This window comes from Tamandua tetradactyla, chromosome 13, assembly GCF_023851605.1.
Source record: "Tamandua tetradactyla isolate mTamTet1 chromosome 13, mTamTet1.pri, whole genome shotgun sequence".
Classification (NCBI taxonomy): domain Eukaryota; kingdom Metazoa; phylum Chordata; class Mammalia; order Pilosa; family Myrmecophagidae; genus Tamandua; species Tamandua tetradactyla.
This window is the reverse complement of record NC_135339.1, coordinates 87,520,214-87,547,657: the sequence shown is the minus strand read 5'-3', so window position 1 is coordinate 87,547,657 and position 27,444 is coordinate 87,520,214. Positions and strand designations below refer to the sequence as shown.

General features: G+C 36.7%; 1 protein-coding gene and 1 pseudogene across 13 annotated transcripts in view; one reads left to right on the top strand and one right to left on the bottom strand.

The window, feature by feature from the left end:
- ZRANB1 (zinc finger RANBP2-type containing 1) overlaps positions 1 to 27,444 on the bottom strand; it is a 79,509-nt gene that overhangs the window by 51,587 nt on the left and 478 nt on the right. For 2 of the 13 annotated variants that reach the window (XM_077126354.1, XM_077126352.1), the window contains exons 2-4: positions 6,219 to 6,301; positions 2,897 to 3,070; positions 755 to 1,605 (exon numbers count right to left, since the gene is read on the bottom strand). In XM_077126354.1, the coding sequence (XP_076982469.1) occupies positions 755 to 1,605; positions 2,897 to 2,937 (892 nt within the window). In that variant the 5' untranslated portion in view covers positions 2,938 to 3,070; positions 6,219 to 6,301. Of the gene's footprint in view, positions 1 to 754; positions 1,606 to 2,896; positions 3,071 to 6,218; positions 11,404 to 11,499; positions 13,949 to 27,305; positions 27,325 to 27,444 lie in introns of those variants that run through there. The other 11 variants (XM_077126351.1, XM_077126349.1, XM_077126356.1 and 8 more) reach the window with 9 other exon arrangements.
- On the top strand, positions 7,631 to 27,108 carry LOC143653437 (small ubiquitin-related modifier 1 pseudogene; annotated as a pseudogene).

Here is a 27,444-nt window from a genome sequence, read left to right as displayed (position 1 = left end):
GCTTTTGTGAACTACATCACAAATAATTAACTCACAAGGTCAATAACTGGAGAAAAACCTGCTCTCACAAGTCTATGTCCTTTATCAGCTCTGAGCTAACAGCTAGAAACCAATATCCATTATTCGCTTAGAAAACTACTAAAAACATAAATACAGAAATCTCTATTTGAACTTATATAATCAACTACTATATTAAAGTTTGTAAATATCGACGACATGATCTTCATGTTAAATTGACATCAGTATTTTCAAGGTCAATATTATGTTTGCTCAACTTCTTGGAGTCATTCATTTTTGTGATATTTTTAACATCTGACTAAAGCTTCTATCATCACAAGATGCTCACACTGTTTACAAACACTCTGAAACAGCAGCTGGTGTTCCTCAGTCACATCTTGTTACAATAAATAGAGTAGCAGTTTTAAATTCCCAGTATATATTTTACTACTCACATGTGAAAATACTTTGCTTTAACTTAAAAGTTTTTTCCCCCAAAGATGGAGAAATATATACACAATTAAACATAGGCAATTCAGGACAAAATTATGGCAAGATCACATACACAGAGATTCCTTTGCATGTTTATAAGGGAGCTATAGATATCATACTGAATAAAACATAACAAACAGCCTAAAGCCTAAGGAAAAAAAACATTGAAATCAATGCTAAATAACATCGATCCTGCTGACATCTTTTACATCATTTTAAAGTCCTTTCCCAGCCCATTCAAAAAATGCAGAAAACAGAAACTTACCCACGCAAGCATTGAGAAATAGCCAATCAGTCTTTTTCATCCTGTTTTTAATTTGCTTTAGTTTTTTGAAGTCTACTTCAAGTTCTTCCTTGCTGCCAACAGCACCAGCCAATTCAATTCTCTGAAAATCCATTTTCATTTCAGAATCCCGTTTCGTAGCAGGTGGCGACCTTCTCTGGCTATTACCACTACTGCAACTTCCCCTCCATCGAGCTCTGTCTTGCTCATTTATTATTGAAGAAGCCTCTTCAGTCTCTGCCAACTCTATTGCTTCAATGTTATTAGGTCTGGGATGATCACAAACAACACATTTTTTAGCCTTGGCCCAGTTTTCATATGTGCAAACTGAACAAGTCCAATGCTGTGTCCTTGTGTTCAGTTTATTTCTATCATTATATTCCTCGCAAGGATCAACAGAAAAAGCAACTGGTCTTGAGCCAGATCCTGAGGATTGAGGAGATTCTGTGGGACTCCTGGTTCTGCGCTGGGATAAGCACTGGGTACATCTGATTGCTCTTGGCCAGTTCAGATATGTGCACATGTGGCATGACCATTTATTTGCATTTTCCATGCTATATGAAGACTTTACTCTTGGTCTTGCACTGGAGTCTGGACATATTAAAGGACTATTTCCACCTTCTGTGCTGGAAGGATCCCAGTCTCTACCAACATCACTTGAACCACTTTTAAATGGATCTTCTGTAATAATTGTTCCACTAGGTCTTTGGGCACGACACATAGTACACTTGATTGCAGATGGCCAATTTTCATACGTACAATATTCACAAGCCCACTTAATTCCACGTTCTGACATTGTGCACTTCTTGAAGTGAGTTATGTCAGGCAGGAAGCTACAAATAATTAGGACATGGTTATTAAAACAATAACTACGCAATTTCACCTCTGAAGATATGCCCAGAAAAAATAAGTACCCTTAAACTTACAAATATGTAAATTTCTTAAAAGATGCATATAAAATTTTGTAATGAATTATTCTAATTTTCTTTCTTTTTATTGCCACAGAGACACTGAAGATAAGTTTCTGAAGAAAAACAGTTTTAAGACCCACAGATATAATGAAATTATACTTTGGAATACAACAGAGATAGGCAAGAGATAAAGAGAGGTTTATGCTGAAAGTTCTTAGAGGGAAAGAGACTAAAATCGGGACATCCCTAACAATAATATTTAATTCAAGCCAGGCAATCATCATCAATTTAGAAAAATAATCAAGAGTTAAGCTTCTTTAATGGAAGGTAAGCACACAAACCAAATAGTATCTTATACATAACCACTCTCAAATTAGAACAACACAAATATGCTATCCATACCATAGTATCATAATGTTTTAAATATCTAAAAAGATCAAAGTCAATTCTATCATTCTTGCTAAGGGCAAAGAAAAACTTAAAATTGGTAATTATCCACTACTCTTAAATAGCACAGGGAGAAAAGTAAGATATAGAGATATAGTAAAACTAAAAAAATAACACTGTGAAATAAAGTTCCTTGATATCTTATATCCTCAAAATCTAGTTCAGTGAGGAGCACAAAAACTCCACATCACCTGCATCTGGGACAATCAAATTGACTAACGTTCCTGCATAATCACCCCGATATAATTCTGATATTCACATTCAGAATTCATTTTCATGCTCAAAATAGTCAATATTTTGAATATTCCAAAAGGAATTCATATTCAAAATATATTCACTATTTAAAAGATTCCTAGGACTCTATAGTGGACTTACTAACACTACATTATAATGAAGACTATTATTTAATGACAAACAATTCACAAATGAAGCAAATTACACAGCAAATTTAATAATGATTTTTTTTTAATGGCTTTAAAATTAGGCATTGGTCATTAAAGCCAACTTCTCCGTTTTCTTAAATCCTCTCACAACTCAATTACCATCCCACTACCTATCATTAACCAAAAAGAGAATGAAATTCTAGGCAGTATAATAGATATTTTTCCCTCTTTCTCAGAGAATTTTTCTTGATCTTGAAAAACTATATCTTCCACTTTTAGAAAGCAAAGTCCTCAACCCACATTAGTGTGAACTCTAGCAATCTGGAGGACAAAATTCAGGATAAGAAAGGCTACTTAATAGCTAAAATAAAAATCACACTTACTAAGATTTTAGTTTCCATGCTATAACCTCCACCTTGCACATGGTTAGAATAAAAGTATGGTTTATAAATCAGACCAAAGACAAGATTCAGTCTTCATGCTGGCTCAGATTCTGACTTCCTCAGGAGATACTGCAAAACGTGATAAGTGGTCTGTCTGACTGTGAATAGCTATTCCTGCAAAGGAGACCAAAACTGAATTTCACTTGAAGCCTGCTACTTTATCCAAAAGTAATTTTTTAAAAAGGCTTTATTTTAATCAATTCTGTATTTTAATCCTACTCATTTAACAATGAACTATCATATTTAGGATTTTAATTTAACACAGCAACAAAATTAGCTAAATGATTGGGCTGTACAGTTAAATTAGAAATGACAAATATGTTTTTTCTATAAAATCTCGAACCTGTATATATGGACTAATATATTATTGGTAACATTTATTTGGTAGTGCTGCCAATTCCTACCTTAATTACTGAAGAAGGGCAGTATAATACATGAAAGTAAAATAAATATATATATTATATTCAGCTTTGAAATCTTTTTCTCCTTCATCAACTGCATTTTTTTGCTAACCCAGGTAATCCAAATTTATTTGGCTTTAGGTTTTTAAATTAAATTCATACTCATTGACTACACACAATTTGACAGCAGTTCAAAGTGTACTGGAAGGCAGGGCCCTAAAATCATATAGGCATCTATAAAGTAGATAATCAAGATTTAATGGCAATTTTCATACTCATTACGAAGTTTCTTCTTTTAGTATCTCAAGAATAAAAATAGAACTACATTACTTGCTCATGCTATTGGAAATTAAAAGGAGCAAGTAGAAGCCCTTCACGACAAGAACAAAATGTCATAATGAAGCCATATCCAGAGCCACTATAAAGTAATTTCAATATTTTATTTAAAATATTGACATTCAAAAATCCATGCCTGCTTTGATAAACCTTACTCCGCTAAAATAGCTTATGCCATTTTATTATCTTAGCTAATCTTCATGGAACTAATGTACCAACCAGCATAACATGGAAATGTCCAAGTTTGACAAAACAAAATAATTAGCATGAAAAATAAAGTACTGCTGTCATATATGCCTAGAAAATAGCGGACAAATAGCTGCCTAATTAGCCCACCAGTATACCTTAGCACTTCCTTCCAAAAAGCCAGGTAAAACTAAGCAATACCAAAACCAAGCTTAAGAGTTTTAAGAGAAGTGTATTTATATTAATGATGTACAATATCCACTCCATGATGAATTGAGATTTTGTAGGATATTATTTTCAGAAACTAAAAGCTAAAATTCACTGGAGAGGATTATCTGAGAGAGCCATCTGTAACAAACTGTGGTAATCAGTAAATGGAACAGAAGAATAAAGATAACATCAGTTCACTACTGATTTTGCATTACTGAGATGAAATTAACACTGAACATCCTTTTTCTCCCAAATGCCAAGACATCTCACAAGGGACATAAATTATTTTCAATAGCAACCAATTTTAAAAGTAAATACCACATACTACAGTAAACTGTTACAGAATATCATTTTAAGTCAACATGCATTCATATACCCAATTTAACTTACACGTCTAATTTTACATGCAACTCAGATTTCCAAGTTTATTCAATGAACACACTTCACTTAATAGGTACAAAAAAACTATAACAAAATCTAATACTCTGGACCTTCTTTAAGAGGAAGTGGACACAAATGTTACCCTTAAGGCAAATATTCCTTGGTTCAAATGTGATACCAACATACCCATTCTGTGAACCAGAGAGTCTAAGAATCCAGCTGTGCATCACACTCTACCTGTAGACTTGATAATATCTTCAAATATATCAACGATTTTCCAATATTAAAATTATAATAGCTTTGAGTATATGCTTTTCAATCCAAATTATTAAAGGAGAAGTATAATGGTGAACATCATTAACGGCCAGGGAAGGTGAGAGGAGAATTTACTGAACCTTTTTTTTATATTGTCACACTTCACAATTAATTAATTAAGCCACACTGTGAAGCATTAGAAAACATTATAGAATACATGTACATTGAAGATAACAATCGTCCCCAAATTGTAGTTACACTACAAATTCTCCCAATCACTTAAATGAAAACTGCTAATGAAATGCAGTTCCTTAAGAAACAACCTGAGACAATCGCAGTTGCCAGTTAGTTTTAATTGATGAGAAGTTACCTTGAAGAAGGAACGACAGTAATTTTTAGTAAATTTTTTCTTTTTTATTAGCTTATATTACTATAAATCTGTGGAGATTTACGAATGCTCAGAAAGCATCTTAGGGGAATACAGACAAAAGCTAAAACTAAAAGGGTATTCCATGTGCTGAATTTTCAGGTTCTGTTAAATATTATAAGGTATTCTGAATTGTAATATTTATGCAAATAAAAGTACCACACAACTTTTAAGCAAAAAATCCCACCTAGTCACTTCCTCTCTCATCAATATCTTTCTTTATCATTGTTTTCTTACCAACAGTCAAGAGGAAAACTGGTTTTGAGCAAGATTCTAAAGACGAATGACATGATGAACCCCCTATCTCCAAATATAACCTCATTTCAGGGCCCCAATAGCTTCTTAAATCCTACACTGAACCCCTGAACCTCTATGCACAACAAACTTCTATTTCAACTTCTCCAGTTTCTATCAATGATATCATTAATACCCCTGTAGCCAGCAATTAAACCCAGTGTCATCTTTAATTTTGCCTTCTCCCTAGAAATTCCTCCTGGTGGTTTCTGTACATTCAGTTCTTTTCTTTCCATTCACACTGCCACCAACCCGTTCTCAGTTTAGGTCAGAACTACTTTATCAGAACTATCTTATCAGTTCTGTTATAGAGGCCTCCTAAGCTTCTTACCCTGCTAAACCCATCCAAGCTCACTGTTATAGTAATCCTAATAACACAACTCTCTTTCTGAAGCTCTTCTGCAACAGTAAATTCTCAACTCCTTTGAGTCACACATGCACACCCCACACATTAGACTCCCAAACAGATCAAACACACCCAACAATACACAAATTCCCTCCCTAACAATATACACATGAAAGCACTCCCTAGATACAAGAGCACCACAGACACACACACACTCATATGTAGCAAAAACTTTGAGTTCAACTCCCATCTCTTTCACGTTTTTGAATCTCTCCAAATACACTCCAAGTAACCACAGTCCACTTACACTTGGCACTTACTGTGTTTCTTCTTTGGGCTAGTTTCTGGAAACATTAATTTGTATGTGTTTTCTGTATGCCACTCCCTCCCCTCAATTTTCAATGAAGTAGGCAAACTTTGACAAACCTTGGCCAAGGGAGTCCAGTGGCATGGGATGTAGACCAGCCCCATGTTTAGTAAAACCCATAGAAAGGACCATGTTAAGTAACCTGAAAAGAGAAAGGAGAAGGGAGAGTATGCTTTTGAGCAACCTCAGGCCAAAAGGAGAGAATCTAGAGCTGGAGAACAGAATTCACTTCATAGTAGCAACTAGAGGTGGCTAAACCTCAGGAGAAAGTGTCTGCAATGACTGAACAAAGTGCCAAACCCCAGGCACTGAGCTGGTGACAGAGCCACAAAACCTGAAGGAATTCTGTGGAAGGCACAGTAGGATACGGTTTTGCCAAACCTTCGACTAACATAAGGAACAGAAGGCCCAACGTTGACTAAGGTTGAATTTCCTGCCAAGGCAGCTCAGAGTTCTTTAAATTGGGCTTGACTCAAAGAAAAATGTGGTACCTCTACCATGAGTTTTTGGATCAAGATTCATATATGATACACTTGTGCTTTCTTCCTACTCCCCAACCAGATGATAAACCGAGCAAAAACCGTATTTGTTTTCCCTTCGGTTCACAGCACACCAGTTATATACATAGTTAAATATATTACTCTATTAATAAACATCTAAAACATTACATAGCAAGTCATGACTACTGGATCTCCATTTTCCTGTCCACTAATATATGTAATACATGCAAATTAATAAAATTTATAAACTAGAAAGCACTTTTGTCTCTGCTAGTTTGGCATCTGGAATAAAAGGAGCTCAAATGAAAAGACAAGATACAACAACTGAATTATTTATTAAATGGCTTAGCTGAGCAAAGGAACTTTCTCGTTCCATAATCCATACTTAAATACAATTTTCTCACTTGGTTTCTAAAATACTTTCAGTTTTCTTCCATTCTCGATTCTTAATCTTCTTTACTGGGTTCCTTATCTTGCACCAAGTGCCCTGAGACTCAATCCTTAGGTCTCTTAGATCTCTAACCACTAACTCCCTTAGGCATCTCATTCAATCCCAGGGCTTTAAATACCACCTATATGCTGATGACCTCCAGATCTGTGAATCCAACTGCCTACTGACAGCTCTATTGGAATGTTTAATAGATACCTCAAACTTAAAAAGTCTAAAACTGAATTCCTGGTCTACCAACACCACCAATCTGTTCTACTCTCAGTCTCCACCATCTCAACTGATGGTAACTCCATCCTTTCATTTCTCAGGCCAAAAGCCTTGCCATCATCCCCTTTGTCTTACACCCCAAACCCAAACCATCGCCCCAAATCCTGCTGGCCTAACCTTCAAAATACATCCAACCCTCCAGTGGAGGTGTTGTGCTGTGGGGAAGAGAGAAGAATTTGTAAACCCCAGAATGAGGTTCTGCTTGCCCAAGGTCGCTGCTGTGCAGAGACCCCCAGGGTGAAGGCATGTCACCATGTCTAACCAGGAGGCAAAATCTTCAACTGAGGACTTGGGGGATAAGAAAGAGGGGGAACACATTAAACTGAAAGTCACTGGACAGGACAGCAGTAAGATTCACTTCAAGGTGAAAATCATAACACATCTCAAGAAACTCAAAGAATCATACTGTCAAATACAGGGGGTTCCAATGAATTCACTCAGGTTTCTCTTTGAAGGCAATCACACTCCAAAAGAACTGGGAATGGAGGAAGATGTGATTGAAGTATATGAGGAACAAACAGGGGGGTCATTCAACGGTTTAGAGATTCTCTCATTTTTTTTTCCTTTTCCCTTAATCCTTTTTTATTTTTAAAAATAAAAAAGTTCTTTTGTAATGTGGTGTTCAAAATGGAATTGAAAACTGGCACCCCATCACTTTATAACATCTGGTATTTTGAATCCTAGTGCTCAATATGCATTATTGTTTGTTTTCATAGTGCTGATTTTGGTGATCAAGACTCAGCCCCCTTCATATTCCCCTCTCTTAAAAAATTACATGTGTGCACAGAGAGGTCACCTTTTCCAGGACTGTGCATTTCCTGGCTTGTGGTGATAAATAAGATCAACCAATGAAAGTGTTCATAATGACTTTCCAATTGGCCCTGAGGTTCTAGCAAGTGACTGCTTCACTCCTGGACTATGACTTTCAGTGGAAGACGGAAGTTTTTCAGAGAACAGAAGTGTGGAAAAGTGACCTTAATTTGAATCTATTTTTAAAATCTGAAGGTCTGGACCAGAAGAAGGGGAATATCCAGTTGGAGTCAAGATGACAGATATGGTGGGATTAATGACTAACTCCAAAGACGGTTTCACTGAAGAGACAAAGCATTTTAAGATAAAAAACAATCTTGTCAGAAGATCCCAGAAAAGTTCCAATTTTCATTAACAGTTAATAAAGTTATTCATGCAAAAGTGTATACAACAGAACAGTGCTCTTTTTTATTTTATTCGTACTTTTTGGCCTGGAATATGGGTTTTAAATGGACACTTTGTACCAGCTTCACTAAAGTAAACAAAATATTTATAAAAACCATTCTAACGTTCACCTTATTTTTAACTGTATAATATAGAAAGAAAAAAGGCCTAAAACATAAGGTTTTCTTGCATAATACTGGAGATTATTGTTTGTATGTGGTACCCATAAATTTTTCTTCAGTACTGTACAGTGATAGCATTAATAACTTTAAAGCACTGAAAGTTACTGAAGTGCCTTCGGATCAAGAATTTAATTGAGGCCACAATATCTTTTTAAATATTCAAGCGTTCTGTTTTATAAAGCTTGATGCTCTTATATGGTGCATATACAGATGATACAGTTAACCAATCATGCTGAATAAATGGGGATGCCAAAAATTCTAAAATATATGTATATATCCAGGCTTTGATCACCTTTCTCCACCTCCTCTGCTACTACCCTGGTCCCAAGCCACCACTCTATTTCACTCAGATTATTCTAAGAGCTTCCTATAATGGTTCGAAGGTGCATATACCCCAGAAAACTACTTTCTTAAAGTTAATCCATTTCTGTGACTGTGGGCCCATCATAAGTAGGATCTTAAAGATGTCACTCACCTCATTCAGGGTGGGCCTTAAGCCTCTTACTGAGGTCCTTTACAAAGAATGAAATTTAAAGAGGGAGAAAAATAAGGAAGTAAGAAGCTGAAAGCAACGAAACCTGGAAGAGAGATACCAGCATATACCATCATACGGTCTGCCATGTTACAGAGGAGTCCAGGATGGCCAGCAGCTGGACTTTAGGAAGAATGCATCATCTTGATGATGCCCTGACTGGGACATTTTCATGGCTTCAAAACTGTAAGCTTGTAAGTGTGTAAGTTAATAAATTTCCTTACATAAAGCCAACACATTTTATGGTATCTGCTTTTGGCAGCTTAGCAAAATAAAACATTTCCTAACTGGTCTCCCTGCTTTTCCTCTACTCACCTTACCACCATACAGCAGCCACCCTTATTGTTCTTTTAAAGCATATGTCATGTTAATTATGTCACTCCTCTGCTCAAAACCCACAAATGGGACAGTTTAATTCAACATTGTAACTACACAGAACCTTGAATAGGGCATGAGATTTTGTAGGTTTATCCAGGTTAGTGTGATGCCCCGATAAATCCCAGAGTGATATGAACAGCGAATTAAAAAGTATTTGCAAAGTTCCCTTGGAGGAATGCTGAGAAATGGGGAAAATTCCAACCTCCCCATGTGGAGAATTCTTGATATTCTCACAAGCAGTGGGGACAACCAAACCAATAGGCCAAGCCCTCATCCTTGGGGTTTGTTCATATTAAAGTTATCCCCACAAAGGATAGACTAAGCCTACTTAAAATGAGGCCGAAGAGTCACACACACACCCAGAGAACCTCTTTTGTTGCTCAGATGTGGCCTCTCTCTCTCAGCCAACACTAGTAAGCAAACTCACTGCCCTCCCCCATCTCTACGTGGGACATGACCCCAGGGTTGTAAACCTTCCTGGCAAAGTGGGACAGAAATCCTACAATGAGCTGGGACTCAGCATCAAGAGACTGAGAAAACTTTCTCGATCAAAAGGGTTAAGAGAGAAATGAGACAAAATAAAGTGTCAGTGGCTGAGAGATTTCAAACAGAGTCGAGAGGTTATCCTGGAGGTTATTCTTATGCATTATACAGATACCCCCTTTTTAGTTTAAGGTGCATTAGAGTGGCTAGAGGGAAGTGCCTGAAACTGTAGAGCTGTGTTCCAGTAGCCATGTTTCTTGAAGATGATTGTATAATGATACAGCTTTCTCAATGTGACTGTGTAATTGTGAAAACCTATTGTCTGGTGCTCCTTTTATCTACGGTATGGACAGATAAGTAAAACATCTGGATTAAAAATAAATAAATAATAGGGAGAACAAATGTTAAAATAAGTTGAAATACTAGTGATCTATGAAAGGGAGGGAACAAAGGTTAAAACATATTGGGTAGATGGAAATACTAGTGGTCAATGAGAGGGAGGGATAAGAGGTATGGTATATATGAGTTTTTTCTTTTTTATTTTATTTCTTTTTCTGGACTGATACAAACGTTCTAAGAAATGATCATGATGATGAGTATACAACTATGTGATGGTATTGTGAGCCACTGATTGTACACCAAGTATGAAATGTTCATATGTTAAGAATGTGTTTGTATGTTGTTTTGTTAATAAAAACAAAAATAAAATTAAAAAACCACAAAAGACCTTCTATCTCTCTCAAAACACAAAGCCAAAGACCTTAAACACATTCAGAATCTGAGCAACTTGAACTACTATGACCATCCATGAACTGGTTAATAATTCAAGCCCTACTATGTAAAGGACACAAGTACAAAATGTTTACAATTATCATCCCTTAAAAGTACCAAATCTATGTAAAACTGCACATAAATAAGAATTAGCGGGTCTCAAAAATATGTTAACCTTCCTATACAAAGAGACCGGCATTGCCACTTGTTATCTATGGCATCTCTATATAATGAATAGATTTGTTATCTATGGCATCTCTATAGAATGAGTAAATATACTTGCTGAGTCTCCTTTCCAGGAATTACGGACAAGTGAACAAAGTAAATTTAAATTAAATAACACCTGCCAGGGTGAGCTTGGCCTTTATCTGCACTGTGCCTTAACTAAGGCGATAATTCTTGCAACTACAACTAGCCTAAGAATTTAATGTTGATATTTTTATCTGTCAAGACTACATTAAATAAGAAAGCCTATATATAATAAAGCTACAATGCTAATGCTAAAAAAAAAAAAAAAAACAACTAGACAATTAGCAACCAATGATTAGAAAGAAAGATCTAAAAGACATCAAATTAACTCACGGTTGAGCCAAATCTAGCATGAAACAATAGCAAAGCTGTTTCCTTTCATCTTTCTTCTAGTCATTTCAAGAAGAATTCTATCTCTTTACAAACCACAGTTTTATATGTAATTTTGCCAACTTCCTCTGTTCAAACACTTCAGTTCCTAAAAAGCAACAAGAAAGGATGGAGGAGTAAAATAAATAGATCATGAGACACTGATGAACTCATTTTAACGTGGTTTCTTTACACAGTATCAGACACGTCAAATGTCAATAGTCCACCCCAAGTTACAGTCCCAACAGAACAAACTTAATGTAGCAACCTATACATGGCCCTGTATTAAAGGAAAGCAAAGAATGGCTATCTGTGAGATAGACAAGATTCAACTCTACAAGATAGCCAAGACTCTTCTTTTGGACTTTCAATTTTCTCATATGTAAAAAAAAATGAAGGTGCTGAACAAGATGCTCTCCAGATTCTTCACCTCCTATGCTAAACTTTCTAATTAGTAAAAAGCCTTTTATTCTTCTATGTAAAGACTCACCATAAAATCTTGTTCATCAAACTTATTTTACAAATATTCTATTTCCAAAGAAAACTTCTAATTAAACTCTCCTCTGCTCCAATCATTACAAATCCTGAAAGTCAAGTCCAAATTTTAAAATGCTTTTTGTTAAATTAACGATCACATAAAATATTTAAGCAACATCAAAAACTTACTTTTAAAAGAAAGCTAGATTATACCACCTATGTATTACTTGTGCCAAATAATAAATAACATAGTTATTGAATATGAATTTGATCAAGCTTATAAGGAATACAGGGAATAGAAGAACAAACTGACACCATGGGGATGAAATCAGAAAATTCCAGAATGCACAAAAATACACAAGAAAAATTATCCAATTTCTTCAATAAATAAATGGCAAGGAAAAAAGGGGGTGGGAGGTAGTGGGAACCTACAGGCAAAAGTAGAATTAAGACTTACCAATCAAATCCAACAGATGGACCTAATTTTTTAGATCTTGGTAGGAACAAGCCTATGTTTTAAAAACGTGTGTGTGCATGCTCTAACAAAGGAAATGGGAACACTGATTTGATATTAATTATTGTTAAATTTTGTAGGTGTGATAATAGTGGTAATGGTGTGGTTCCTATTTTCCTTAAAAGAGGCCTTTTCTCTTAATAGACACATATTGAAATATTTACAGATGAAATGATAACATGTCTGGAATTTGCTTTAAAACAATCCTTTGGGAAGAAGGAAGAATATAAATGAAACAAGACTGGCCATATGTTGATAACTGACAAATATTTGAGGATTCATTCTACTAGTCCCTCTAAATTAAGGATTGTTTGAAATTTTTCATGATAAAAGTTTTAAAAATTCATCAGTAAAGTAACAAATGCTGTTGGAGACTGAGAACAAAGGCTTAGATTCCTAAGGCTAGAAAAGGAGGAGGAAGCAGTATTGTGCTACTCAAAGTGTAGTAAAGGACCCACAGTAGTCTTCAAATTTTTTTACCAATCTCTCAAAAAACTGAGTTACGTTCAAAACAAAACTTCCTTAGCAATGTTACAGAATAATTTTATGATTGATGAATTTTATTAAAAACATTTGGGCGCATAAGCACATAAGAACCCCACTCTCTAGACCTGTGCATACCAGGGTCCTGCCCCTTCCAGACCCATGCACCCACACAACCACATCTTCCCCACCGCTTGGCACCCATGCATTCGTGCACTAACTTCTTGACCTCAATGACATCACCACTGCTGTGCCCCACCCCATGCCCCGCATACTGCTCCAGGACACGACAACTGATTTCGAACACTAAAAATAGCAAATGGTAAAAAAGACAGAAAATTTTGAACTGGCTCTAAGAGAAGTGATGGGCAAAACAAAATGCACAAATATAAGAATCATTGGTAACCCTGAAGGAGAAGAGAAGAGTAAAGGCTAGGAAGATTAGTTGAAGATATAACAGAGGAAAACTTCCCGACCCTTATAATAGACATAAATATGCAAATCAACGAAGCCCAACGAACTCCAAATAGAATAAATCCAAATAGGCCTTCCCCAAGACATATACTAATCAGTCTGTCAAAATGTCGAAGAGAAGCAGAGAATCCTGAAAACGGCAAGAGAAAAACAATCCACTACATATAATGGAAATAACGTAACACTGAGTTTAGACTACTCAACTGATACCATGGAGGCAAGAAGGTAGTGGTATGATATATTTAAGATCCTAAAAGAGAAGTACTTCCAGCCAAGAATTCTGTACCCAAACTGTCCTTCAAAAATGAGAGAGAAATTTAAATTTTCACAGATAAACAAATCCTGAAAGAGTTTGTCAACAAGAGACTTGCCCTACAAGAAATACTAAAGAGAGCTCTGCCAGTTGAAATAAAAAAAGACAGGAGGAGCGCACAGAATTGAAGATTACCAGTAAGGGTAACTTAAAGGATAAAAAGAGAAAGAGGGAGGACTTCCGGAGAAGATGGCGGCTTAGTAAGACGCGCGGATCTTAGTTCCTCCTCCAGAAAAGCAACTAAAGAAACAGAAACAATACGAAACAGCTCCCGGAGTCACGACAGAGACCAAAAAGACAGCGTACCCCACTCTGGAACAGCTGAACAGGCAGGGAGAATCCGCTGCGGTGAGATACTCGAGGGGCGCGCGTTTTCCCAGCCGGGGCGGCTGGCGACAGGGGTCCCTTCCACGCACGTGGCTCCCCGGTCTGACTGGGAACGTTGGATAGCGGGGCCCTCCCGTCACGCTTGGCGTTTCGGGCCAGCTGGGCAATTAGGACCGGCACTCTCCCAAGCCGCGGCGGCCAGCGACCCCCGCCTTCACGCGCGGTTTCCCGGGCCGACTGCCGTGCAGACAGACGAGCGCCACGAGCGCCACCTACTGGGCAGGAAAAGAAAAACAGAGCCCAGAGATTTCACAGAAAAACCTTTCAACCAGCTGGGTCCCACACCCAGGGAAATCTGATCAAATCCCCAGACACCAGCAGAAAATAATGGATGATGCTCGGAAAATTGAAGATATGGCCCAGTCAAAGGAACAAACCAATAGTTCAAATGAGATACAGGAGCTGAGACAACTAATGCTGAATATACGAACAGAAATGGAAGAAGTCTTCAAAAACCAAATCAATAAATTGAGGGAGGACATGAAGAAGACATGGGCTGAACAAAAAGAAGGAATAGAAAATCTGGAAAAACAAATCACAGAACTTATGGGAGTGAAGGACAAAGAAGAAAAAATGGAAAAAACAATGGATACCTACAATGGTAGATCTAAAGAGACAGAAGCTACAATTAGTGAACTGGAGGATGGAACATCTGAATTCCAAAAAGAAACAGAAACTATAGGGAAAAGAATGGAAAAACTTGAGCAGGGGATCAGGGAACTGAATGATAATATGAAGCGCACAAATATACGTGTTGTGGGTGTCCCAGAAGGAGAAGAGAAGGGAAAAGGAGGAGAAAAACTAATGGAAGAAATTATCACTGAAAATTTCCCAACTCTTATGAAAGACCTAAATTTGCAGATCCAAGAAGTGCAGCGCACCCCAAAGAGAATAGACCCAAATAGGCGTTCTCCAAGACACTTACTAGTTAGAATGTCAGAGGTCAAAGAGAAAGAGAGGATCTTGAAAGCAGCAAGAGAAAAACAATCTGTCACATACAAGGGAAACCCAATAAGACTATGTGTAGATTTCTCAGCAGAAACCATGGAAGCTAGAAGACAGTGGGATGATATATTTAAATTACTAAAAGAGAAAAACTGCCAACCAAGACTCCTATATCCAGCAAAATTGTCCTTCAAAAATGAAGGAGAAATTAAAACATTTATAGACAAAAAGTCACTGAGAGAATTTGTGACCAAGAGACCAGCTCTGCAAGAAATACTAAAGGGAGCAATAAAGTCAGATACGAAAAGACAGAAAAGAGAGGTGTGGAGTAAAGTGTAGAAAGAAGGAAAATCAGATATGATATATATAATACAAAAGCCAAAATGGTAGAGGAAAATATTATCCAAACAGTAATAATACTAAAAGTTAATGGACTGAATTTCCCAATCAAAAGACGTAGAATGGCAGAATGGATTACGACCCAGCAATACCACTGCTAGGTATCTACTCAAAGGACTTAAGGGCAAAGACACAGATGGACATTTGCACACCAGTGTTTATAGCAGCACTATCTACAATTGCAAAGAGATGGAAACAGCCAAAATGTTCATCAACAGACGAGTGGCTAAACAAACTGTGGCGTATACCTACGATGGAATATTATGCAGCTTTAAGACAGACTAAACTTATGAAGCATGTAGTAACATGGATGGACCTAGAGAACATTATGCTGAGTGAGTCTAGCCCAAAACTAAAGGACAAATACTGTAAGGTCCCACTGATGTGAACCAACATTCGAGAATCAGCTTGGAATATATCATTGGTAACAGAGACCAGCAGGAGTTAGAAACAGGGTAAGATAATGGGTAATTGGAGCTGAAGGGATACAGACTGTGCAACAGGACTAGATACAAAAACTCAAAAATGGACAGCACAATAATACCTAGGTGTAATGTAACTAGGTTGGAACACTGAATGAAGCTGCACCTGAAATATGGTTTTTTGTTTGTTTGTGTGTTGGTATCTTTTGTTTTTGTTTTTTTCTTTTTCCTTTATATATATATATATATATATATATATATGTATTTTATTAGTATTATTATTTTAATTCTCTTCTCTATATTAACATTCTATATCTTTTTCTGCTGTTTTGCTAGTTCTTTTCCTAAAGCGATGCAAATGTACTAAGAAATGATGATCATACATCTATGTGATGATACTAAGAATTACTGAGTGCATTTGTAGAATGGAATGATTTCTAAATGTTGCGTTAATTTCTTTTCTTTTTTTTGATTAATAAAAAAAATTTAAAAAAAAAAAAAAAACAAAAAGAGAAAGAGGGAAAAGAATAGACAGATCTGACAGATAAAATCCAAAGGATAAGAGATGGTAGATTCAAGAAATGTCATTTCATGCTAGTGGTAAATGAAAGCGAGGGGTATAGGGTATGGTGTGTATAATCTTTTTTTTTCTCTGTTATCGTTTTATTTTTTTCTGTTGTCTTTTTTTTTTCTAAATCGATGCAAATGTTCTAAGAAATGATGAATACGCAATTATGTGATGATATTAAGAATTACTGATTATATATGTAAAATGGAATGATATCTTACTGTTTTGTTTGTTAATTGTTTTTAATTAATAAAAAAGAAAAAAAAGAAATGTCATTTCAGTAACAACTTTGAACGTTAACAGGCTAAACTTAGCAGATAAAAGATACAGACTGGCAGAATGGATTAAGAAATATAATCCAGCTATATGCTGCTTACAAGAGACTCATCTTAAACACAAGGATACAAATAGACTGAAAGTGAAAGGATGCAAAAAGATGATCCACGCAAGTTGTGACCAAAAGAAAGCAGAAGTATATCAGTATTGGACAAAATAGACTTTGAATATAAAGACATCAAAAGAGACAAAGAAGGACACTATATATTAATTAAAGGGACAATTCACCAAGAAGAAATAACAATCATAAATGTTTATTATGCTCCCAACCAAGGAGCTCCAAAGTACATGAGTCTGACCAGCAAAACTGAAGGGAGCAATAGATGTTTCAACAATAATAGTAGGAGACATCAATACACACCACTCTCCTCTACAGACAGAACAACCAGACAGAGGATCAACAAGGAAATAGAGAAGTTAAAACAATATGATAAACGATGAGAACTAACAGACACATATAGGTCATTATACCCCAAAACACCAGGATATACATTTTTCTCTAGTGCTCATGGAACATTCTCCAGGATAGACCATATGCTGGGGCCCAAAACAGGTCTTCATAAATTTAAAAACACTGAAATTATTCATAGCACTTTCTCTGATCACAAGGGAATGAAGCTGGATATCAATAACCACCGAAGAAGGAGAACTTTCACAAATTTATGGAGATTAAATAACACACTCTTAAACAATCAGTGGGTCAAAGAAGAAATTGCCAGAGAAATCAGTAACTATCTGGAGATGAATGAAAATGAGAACACAGCATATCAGAACTTATGGGATGTGGCAAAGGCTGTGCTGAGAGGGAAATTTATTGCTCTAAATGCCTACATTAAAAGACAAGAAGAACAAAACTTGAGGACTTCAGTGCTCACTTGGAGGAACTTGAGAAAGAACCACAAACTAACCCCAAAGCACAGAGAAGAAGAGACATAACAAAGATTAAAGCAGAGTTAAATGAATGGGAGAGCAAAACAACAACAGAAATTTTTTAAAAAACATTTGGGATCAATGAAAGGGAGGGGTAAGGGCTATGGCATGTATAAATTTTTTTTTCTGCTTTCATTTTATATCTTTTTCTGAATAGATGCAAATTTTAAAAGAAATGATCATGATGATGAATATGCAACTATGTGATGACGTTGTGAATTACTGACTACATATGTAGAATGGAATGATCATATTAGGAAAAAAAAAGCATTTGGGCCCAGATACAGTATGTTGGGCAAAAAAATTAAAAAGTATTGGCAAATACTTTCCCATCTGGGAACCCCCTGACACTTTCCAAACACTAAGGACTCCCAAAGTTAACAGGCCTTGGATTTTGAAGCTTACTCTTTTGAAACATTTCTGTAGTGGAAAAGCTAAGCCTACCTATAATCATGCCTAAGAGTTACTTCCAGAGAACCTCTTTGGTTGCTCAGATGTAGCCTCTCTCTCTCTCTAAGCCCAACTCTGCAAGTAAAATCATTACCCTCCCCACCAGGGGTTGACTCTCCCTGGAAACCTGGGACATGACTCCCAGGGATGAGCCTGTGCCCTGGCACTGTGGGACTGACAATGCCTTCCTGACCAAAAGGGGGAAAAAATGTAACAAGATAAGGTATCAGTGGCTAAGAAAGCTCAAATAGAGTTGAGAGGCTATTCTGGAGGCTACTCTTATAAAAACTTCAGCTAGATATTGCTAATTGCTACAGTTTGCCAAACCCCAACCAATGTTAACCCTAAACAACACCCTGGGCTCTATCAGATCCTACAGAAGCTATATGCACTAAGTTTATTTCTCAGAAACCTAAACGTTCATGTGGTTCCTAGGCCAGGTAACTCCTGAAACCCAGAGGTGCCAATCTCTCCAAGAACAACCACTTCCATCCTCCATCCCATATTGTCAATACTACTTTTTCATCATGAAAAAATTGGAATGGGCATAATCCAAATATCTCTAAAAATGAGAGAAGGATCAAAGGAGAAGGAGTTATAACAGAGAAGTCAGGATTTAACAAATGAGGATGAATAGTGAATCAGTATATTGATATTTTCTTTTTAGTCTCCAGTGTCTTCAAGCAGCTAGAAGGAAAAAACTGAAACTACAGAACTGTATCCTGTACCAAATTTTGAAATCTGTTATATAACTACTTGTTAAAATGTACTTTGAAATTTATTGCTTTTTTGTATATATGTTATATTTCAAAATAAAAAATGTTATCAATAATATACAGGAAACATTTTCTTAAAATGAAAATCACCAGTACTCAAAGAATGATGAGGAGTGTTAAAAGGATATAGCAGGGGCGGTGCGACAGTGGCTCAGTGGCAGATTTCTGGCCTGCCATGCCGGAGAGCTGGGTTCAATTTCTGGTGCCTGCCCATGCAAAAAAAATTTTTTTAATAAATAGATAGACAGACAGACAGACACAGAAGCTACCCTGAAGACTTCCACTGGCCAAGTCTGTCAATTTGAGCACAAACATAAATAATAATACTAAAGGACTAGATCAGAAAATCACCATTTGACAATTACCACAATAATAATGCATTCAGAGAACGATTCTCAATAAATGTTGAAACCAGTGAGTGGGTGAAAGTCTGAAGAATAACAGGATATTTATATAGTCTCAAAGTATCTCCCCACAATAACTTTACAGTGAAGAAACCTCACAGACATGACCCTTAACCAAGCAAAGTTAACTTCACCAATATTGATATGTTTTACTAAGAACCAAAAGATATACAGGTTAACTCTAATCATGAGAAAACAACAGACATTTCCAAATTGAGAGACTTTCTACAATATAATTGGCCTCCACTCTTCAAACACATCAATATCATGAAAGGAAAAAAAAAAAGACATTTCATATTAAATGAACCTGACAGAATGCGATACAAGATTTGAGACTTTTTTTTCCTGGGGGCTGCATGAGCCCAGAATCAAACCCAGGTCTCCCACATGGCAGGCGAAAATTCTACCACTGAACTACCACCCATGCACCCCTGGGATTTTATGCTTCCCCCTCCTATATGCCCTTGATCCAAGCCACCATCATCTCACTTACATTACTGCAAGCGGCCTAATTGATCTCCCTGATTAAACTCAACTCACTGTCTTTAGACAGAAGCCAGAGAAATCTTCAAATGTTCTAAGAAATGATCATGATGATGAATATACAACTATAGTGATGATATTGTGAATTACTGATTATATATGTAGAATGGAACGATCATATGATAAGAATGTTTGTGTTTATATGTTGATGTTTAATAAAATAAATTAAAAAAAAAAAAGTAAATCAGATCACATCACTACTCACGGCCTGGTTTAAAAATCCTCTAATGACTTCCCAATCTACTCAGAATAAAATGACAAAATTTTACACTAAAACAGGATTTCTTTACATTTCTTTTACAAGCCAAACTCATTCTCACTTTAAGGCCTTTATATTAGAAATCTCCTCTGCCTAGAGTACTCTTTCCCCAGATTTTCACAAGGCCAGTTCTTGTCATTGAAATCTCAGTTTAAATGTCACTTCCTCAAAGAGCTGTTTCCCGACCATTCAGTATAAAGAAGATATCATTATCACACCTCCCTACTTGATCTGCATAGCACTTACCACTCTCTGCTATCTTTTCTTGTTTACCTCTTGAGTATCTCTCCATAGGAGAACGTAAACACAAGTCGCAGAGACTCTGCCCTGTTCACAGCTGTATCTCAACATCTAGTATATTTGCTTCCTGAAATGCTTATTAACACAGAACAGTTAATTAAATGTTTTTAACTTCAGAAACCTTTTTAACAGTGTTTTACATAATCTGCATTCTGAAAACCATAAGCAACTTCAAATCACGTGTTAGGTACCCATATTTAATTAGCTGACTGAATTCCTGTAAAAACAATGCCTTTAAATTTCCAACCTAATAACAACAAATATCTCCAACACACACACCTTCTTTCCTCCTCTCTAAGGCATGTGTAAGAAGAGCTACACAGAAGAGAACCACTTCTCTTTAATTCCCAGTCAGTTAACAATATTTCCCTAGGGGAAGATGAAAATCAGGGACTGGAGTAGGAATAAAATAAGACACAACCAGGAGCTTGAAGTTCCTTTCCAATCTCAGCCTCAGGATTCAGCCATAACAAACTCTGATGTTCCCTAAATAAGACATGTAATTTTCCTGTCTCCATACCTTCATTCATATTATTCCTTCTGCACAGAATGCCCTCCCACTCCCCATTCTTATCCAGCTTTATACACCTGGAAACCTGTTACTTTTTCTTAAGAAATGTCTCTACCTTTATAAAGTCCTTCCTGACACCCAACCTCAGGCTAAATTATTTTAGTCAATTTTTAACCACTTTCAAACAAATGTCTATCATAGTACTTAGCTCAGTGAATTATGGTTTGTTCCTAATGCACAACTGTGAAAATTTCATTTTTATAACTCTCTAAAGTGTCCGCTTTGTGACAGTTCTCTAATGATCATTTAGTCAACGGAATGCAACACAATATTCTGCTAGTATCAATGGACAGTATTCCAAAGACAGTTTTGTCAAAAACAGTTCTAAAAACTGTTATAATTTCCCTGTTCAAAAACAACAGCTTCATTAAATACCCAGAAAATGAAATTAATTACCCACCCACTTCCAACATAAAAGCAAAGGATTGAGAAGCGGTTTGTTAAAAATCAAAAAACAAAGTTTGTTAAAAATCATCCATCAGTCCTGCCTTCAGAATTTTCAATCATAAGTGTATCACTGCAACAATAACAGAATTTTTCTCCACCTGCAAAAATTTATACACACACACGCACAGGGGAATGTTGTCTTGCAATATGAACTTACTGTTAAGAATAATTATATTGTTAAAATTAAGTTCATCTCAACAAATGGTGATGGGACAACTGGATATCCACATGGAAGAGAGTTAAGTTGGACCCCTACCTTATAACCATATACTAAAGTGAACTCAAAATGATCAGAGTCCTAAATCTAAGAGCCAAAACCATAAACCTCTTTCTCTTTCATAACCACAGTTTATTCATCAAAAATCAGGAAGGATGTATGGTTGGTTCAGTGCTAGAATGCTCACCTTCCACGCAAGAGACCCGGGTTTGATTTCCAGACCATGGACCCACCCCCGCCAAAAAAAATCAGAAAATGATATGAAATATGATAATAACAAGTGTTGATGAGAACCTTAGAGAAATTCGAACCCTACATTGCTGGTGGAAATGTAAAATGGTGCAACCACTTTTAAAAACAGTCTGGCAGTACTTGAACAGGTTAAATACAGAATTACCATATAACCTAGCGATTTCACTCCTAGAGAAATAAAATCCTATATCCACACAAAAACTTGTATATGAATGCTCACAGCAACATTTTTCATAATAACAAAAGTGGAAACAACCTAACTGCCCATCAACAGGTGAATGGATAAACAGAACATGGTATATCAACACAGGGGAGTATTACTCAGCCATAAAAAAAAGAATGAAGTACTGATACAGACTACAACATGGATGAACCGTAAAACATCACGCTAAGTAAAAGAAGTCAGATACAAAAGTCCACATATAGTATGATTCCATTTATATGAAATGTCCAGAATAGGCAAATCCGGAGACAGAAAGTAGATTAGCGGTTGCCAAGAGCTGGCAGAAAGGAAGAATAAGCAGTGACTGCTAATGGATATGGGTTTCTTTTCATTCTCATTCAGATGAAAACGCTCTGGAATTAGATAGCGGTGATGGTTGTACCACTCTGTCAATATACTAAAAATCATTGAATTATATACTTTAAAAGGGTAAAGTTTATATGTGGCATATACCTCAATGAAGCTCTTAAAAAAGAAAAACTAGAAAAGATATGTGACTGATTCCAACAATGCCTTACACATTCTTTTTTATTTACATGAATTAACATCATCCACATAAAAATTTTACTTGCCATTTGAGGAGAAAAGCATTTCTGTTTGCATGACTTTGGTTTAATTTCCTGTGTGGACCTGATCTGCCAAAGTTGTATGCTCATGGCCATGAGGTTGGGGCACTAAAGGGAAATGTACAAAATATTTTTTCAGTACAACTTGAGGAGAATTCCCCTCCCCTAGCATACTGTTTCATGTTAAATTGTCAGTTATAAGTTGGATCTATTTATAATAGTTTTTCTGGTTTTGTAATTGTTTTCTGATTATAGAAACAATCAACATTCTTTGTGAGAAATATGACAAGTTAGAGAAAAGTATAAAGAAAGTTTATGATGCTTGTAATCCACTTTGAGTTAACTGCACCAAAATGTGAACAACAGTTCCTTCTGGGTTTTTTTTTTTTTTTGATTTCTACAAAATTAGGGTCATACTGGGTTGTATTGTGCTTCTGACACTTAAACAGTGTATTATTATAGGTATATTAAATATTTTCCCCAAAGTAAAAAAAAATAATAATAAAATAAAAAAATTTTACTTGCCAAAGGATGAAAAACCAAAATTGTGTTGTGTTGTTTGAGAGGGGTTGGGTGGGACAGTTTGCCCTCAAAACATGAACCATAAAAATAAAGGAAACTGAATGCTGTTGTTGTTTTAATTACTAAAAAGTTCAATTTAACAGGCAGGTAAAAAAACATATCAACTTTAATTTTAATTTGCCAAACTGATGGCTAATGTTAAAACTGCATCTTAACCAAAATACCACCCTCTCAAAAAACAAAGAATGCTTACTGATCCTGATTTTTAAAATAGTGAAATTACTAGCATAATTCTATGAAAGTATCTTTTACAAATGTAAACAACTGCCTAAATAAAAATGCTTAGTATTTCTGGAAAGCTTATCAACACAGACCATATTTCAATTTTAACTTCAGTTATGTTAAAAAGGCTTCTGGGGTTAAAAATACAAACAGTTTTTATGTAAACTGTTGGGGATTGAATCATGGCCCTCACAAAAGACTGAAGGTCCCAACCCCTGGTTCTGTGAATGTGAACCCATTTATAAATAGGACTTTTGAAGATGTTAATTAGTGAAGGGGTACCCAAACCGCATGAGGATGGGCATTAATCCATTAAGGCTGAAGTCCTTATAAGCAAGGAAATTGGGCAGGGAAGGGAAGCCACAGGAAGCAACCAGAATCTAGAATTCAACCCAGAAGCCAAGAAGAAAGAAAAAGGCCTGGCCATACGCAACGTCATGCGACAGAAAAGCCAGGAACACCAAAGACTGCCAACCAGACAGAAGACACTGACCCAGGGAGGAAAAAGGCCTTCTAGCCTCTGAAACCAGGGGCCAATAAATTCCTATTGCTAATCCAACCCATCATATGGGATTTGTTTTAGCAGCAAGGAATCTAAAACAAGTACTTTCCAAAAGTCACAGTCAATTTTGAAGGAAAAAATATTCTGATGATCTGGAGGAAGAGGACAAGTTTCCACATAGATGCAGTGGATAAATCAAGTTAGTTTACTGCCAAGAGATTATTAATGTATCAAATATCATGCCTCCTACTTGTACACACAATAGAAATATACACACCTATTTTCCAACACATCAGCATCCATCTATGCCCTACATAATTACATGTATTGTCTTTGGTATTCAAAAAGACTAGGGACCAGCTTGGGTTCATGCCTTCTTCCAACAATGTTGACAGGTAGAGTCACACCCATTCTCCCGAGTCCCTTCTGCCTTATGATCAAGGACAAAGGATGCAAATATCTGAGGATAAGATGCAAACTAAGGCTACAAATTATTTTCTCCTTCCCATGATGCTAAATGTTACCTATAGAAACATGGAATGTCTACCCTAAATGCCATGATGCCAAATTCAAACCAAAATAACTGCCCCAGACTCAAATCTGATATAAACCTCAGAATTATAGTACTTATTTTTATTTGAATAAGACAAAATATGTTGAGCATCCTCTACAAGCAAGAAACTGTGCTGATATATATAAACATCATAACCAAATAGTTGGAGAGGGGGTGTTAAAACACAGGCACAATTTCAAATATTTTGTCTCATAAACCATCAAATTCCCATAAATACCAATACTTAAGAGGAGTACAAACTGCATACAGTTAGATCACCTTTATACCATAAAGGGCCCCAAAATATTTTATCAGACCATGTGTCCATACTCAGTGCTGAATAGATGGTCTCCACACATATAAGGGCACAGGGTTCATGACCTTTCTCAGAGGTCTTAAAAATCTAGCTGGGAAGCAGAAAAAAATAAAAAGATAAATTGAAATACAGGCTAAGAGATGTTAAGGGAAAAAAGGAAGAAAGAAAGCAGTCCCTCACAAGACAGAAGTGATTAGCAGCTGAAGTAGAAGCAGTCAAAAAGGCTTCAAAGAGACAGGATAAGTCCAGATTAAAGGAAGGATCCATGAACACAAAATTTCAAATAAAAGAATGGCATAAAGACAGAGGGAAAGGAAGGACTTCACAGGAACAACAAACAAGTGTGTTTGGCCAGAACTAAGGACTCACAAAGAGCAGTGTGCAGACTGAGAAAATACTTGGCCAGATTACAGAGAACCTACAACACCATATCAAGGAGCTTTACTTTCCATGGAAAAAGAAGTTCTCTGGGGTGGGCCAAGGTGGCTCAGCAGGTAGAGTTCTCGCCTGCCATGCCAGAGACACGGGTTTGACTCCCAGTGCCTGCTCATGGGAAAAAAAAAAGAAGTGCTCTGGAGGTCTTGCGATATGAGGAGAGAGTGTTAAAATATCCAAGATATAAGTGGAGCACAAATAATCAAAAGAAAAGGCCTCATCATTAGGAGAAAAAAACATTCAAGCCCAGGTACAAAAGGGTATTACTGAGGGGGAGGGGGGTAAAAAGTGATGATGAAATGAAAAAACTGAGCTAAGAAGTCAAGTTTTAAAAGTCACAACAGTTCACTTTCACAACTTCCATTATTTAAATTTGCATTTATTATAAGAGTAGTATAAGTATAAAGCACATGGAACAGCTCTCACTATTTCAATTACACATATGAATCAATTTGCTTCAAATATCATACAGTGGATGAGTTCCAAAACACCATTAACCCTCAGACTTCAAATGTAATGTGCCATGACTCCTATCAGTGTACCAATCTGGATCAAGGAAGTCGAAAATACTAACATGAATGAGTTCATGATACCAACCCAATCCCATTTCAAAGGTAAATAAAATTGGGTTGCTCCGATGCTGAGACTTTAATAAAAGATGCTGAAACAGAGCAACAAAAATAAAAGCCCCTTCTGATATACAAATAATAGCCTCCCTTCAAAATTAAAATATCATTACTTCTGTCTTACTACCTCTTAGTCACCTAACAGAACAATAAAAACAATGTTATGAAATTCTAATGTAAGAAGGAAGGTGCGATCTTCTTATAAGTTACAAATCTCTTGATTTTGGGATTCTAAATTCGTTTACAACTGTTTCGTTTAAAAAACAAAAAACAATATCCAGGAGAGGTCCAGTTTATTTTTTTCACATACATATTTTAGAACACTTTCCCAAGGCCCTTGGCGTTAGCCAAGATCAAAATTCCTTATGGTTTGCTCACTGAGTCATTCCTGTTTGATCAAAACATGGGTACTTAAGATGTCGCATAAGTGATAAAGCAACTAAAAAAAATGAGACCTATAAATAGAACCACTCATTTTATATAAATATGTACATGGATAGCATTTCCGAAAGTTAAAGATTTTTCTTCAATTGTGTTACTAAAACAATGTTTTTGGGCATGAATCACACTGTGAGCAAACATACTTACATACTGGGAAGAAAGGGTACGTTTAACCTGAAAGTCTATGGAGTTACGGACAAGGGGAATCAACTGACCAAAATTCAAAATTGTCAGCGAAAGTTTCAAAGCACCACTGTATCTCAAAGATAATGGGCCAGTTCAAACTTCTACGCTTAACCTAAACTGCCTGTCCCTTGGGCTTAATGCAAGTATTCATTAGAGTTCTTCTGTCTATGAAACGACCCACACCAAGCCACAGTAGAGAAAATAATAAATACTTGCACTGAACAATAATAACTGTAAGAGGGTTATATTATCTTTCCCCTAGGTCCTAAATCCTGCTGCTCCTCCTCCTCCTCCTCCTCGCACCCCACCCCCGTCCGCCTCCCACCTTTATTTTCTTAGACTGAAATGGCAACAACAGGAGGCCACCGCAGGAGGCGGAGAGGAGGCGGCTAAGGGACCAAAATACAAGTTTATAGACCAGCACCAACTTGTGGCGACGGACCCAAGTATTTAGGGCCTACTGTACGGAAGGAACAAAACCTCATTCCCGGACTCGTATCTGGCTGGAAAAGTTCGGTGAAAATCTGGTGGAAAAGGGGTGGCAGGGCAGGCAACGCGTCCAGCCGCAGCTAATCGATGGTCCGTAAACAAGCGGGGCCGAGGCACCCTCCCGAAACCCCTGGCCCATCCCCACACCCAAGATGGAAGTACCGCCAGCGACAAACCCAGTCCCTGCGAGGGCTGCGTGGTTCCGGAGTCCTCTCCCTCCCCTCGTCTGCGGCGCCGCCAAACACGGGGGCCGCCGGGCAGGGAAGCCCGGAGACCCGGCGACCTGGGCGCCACCTAAGAG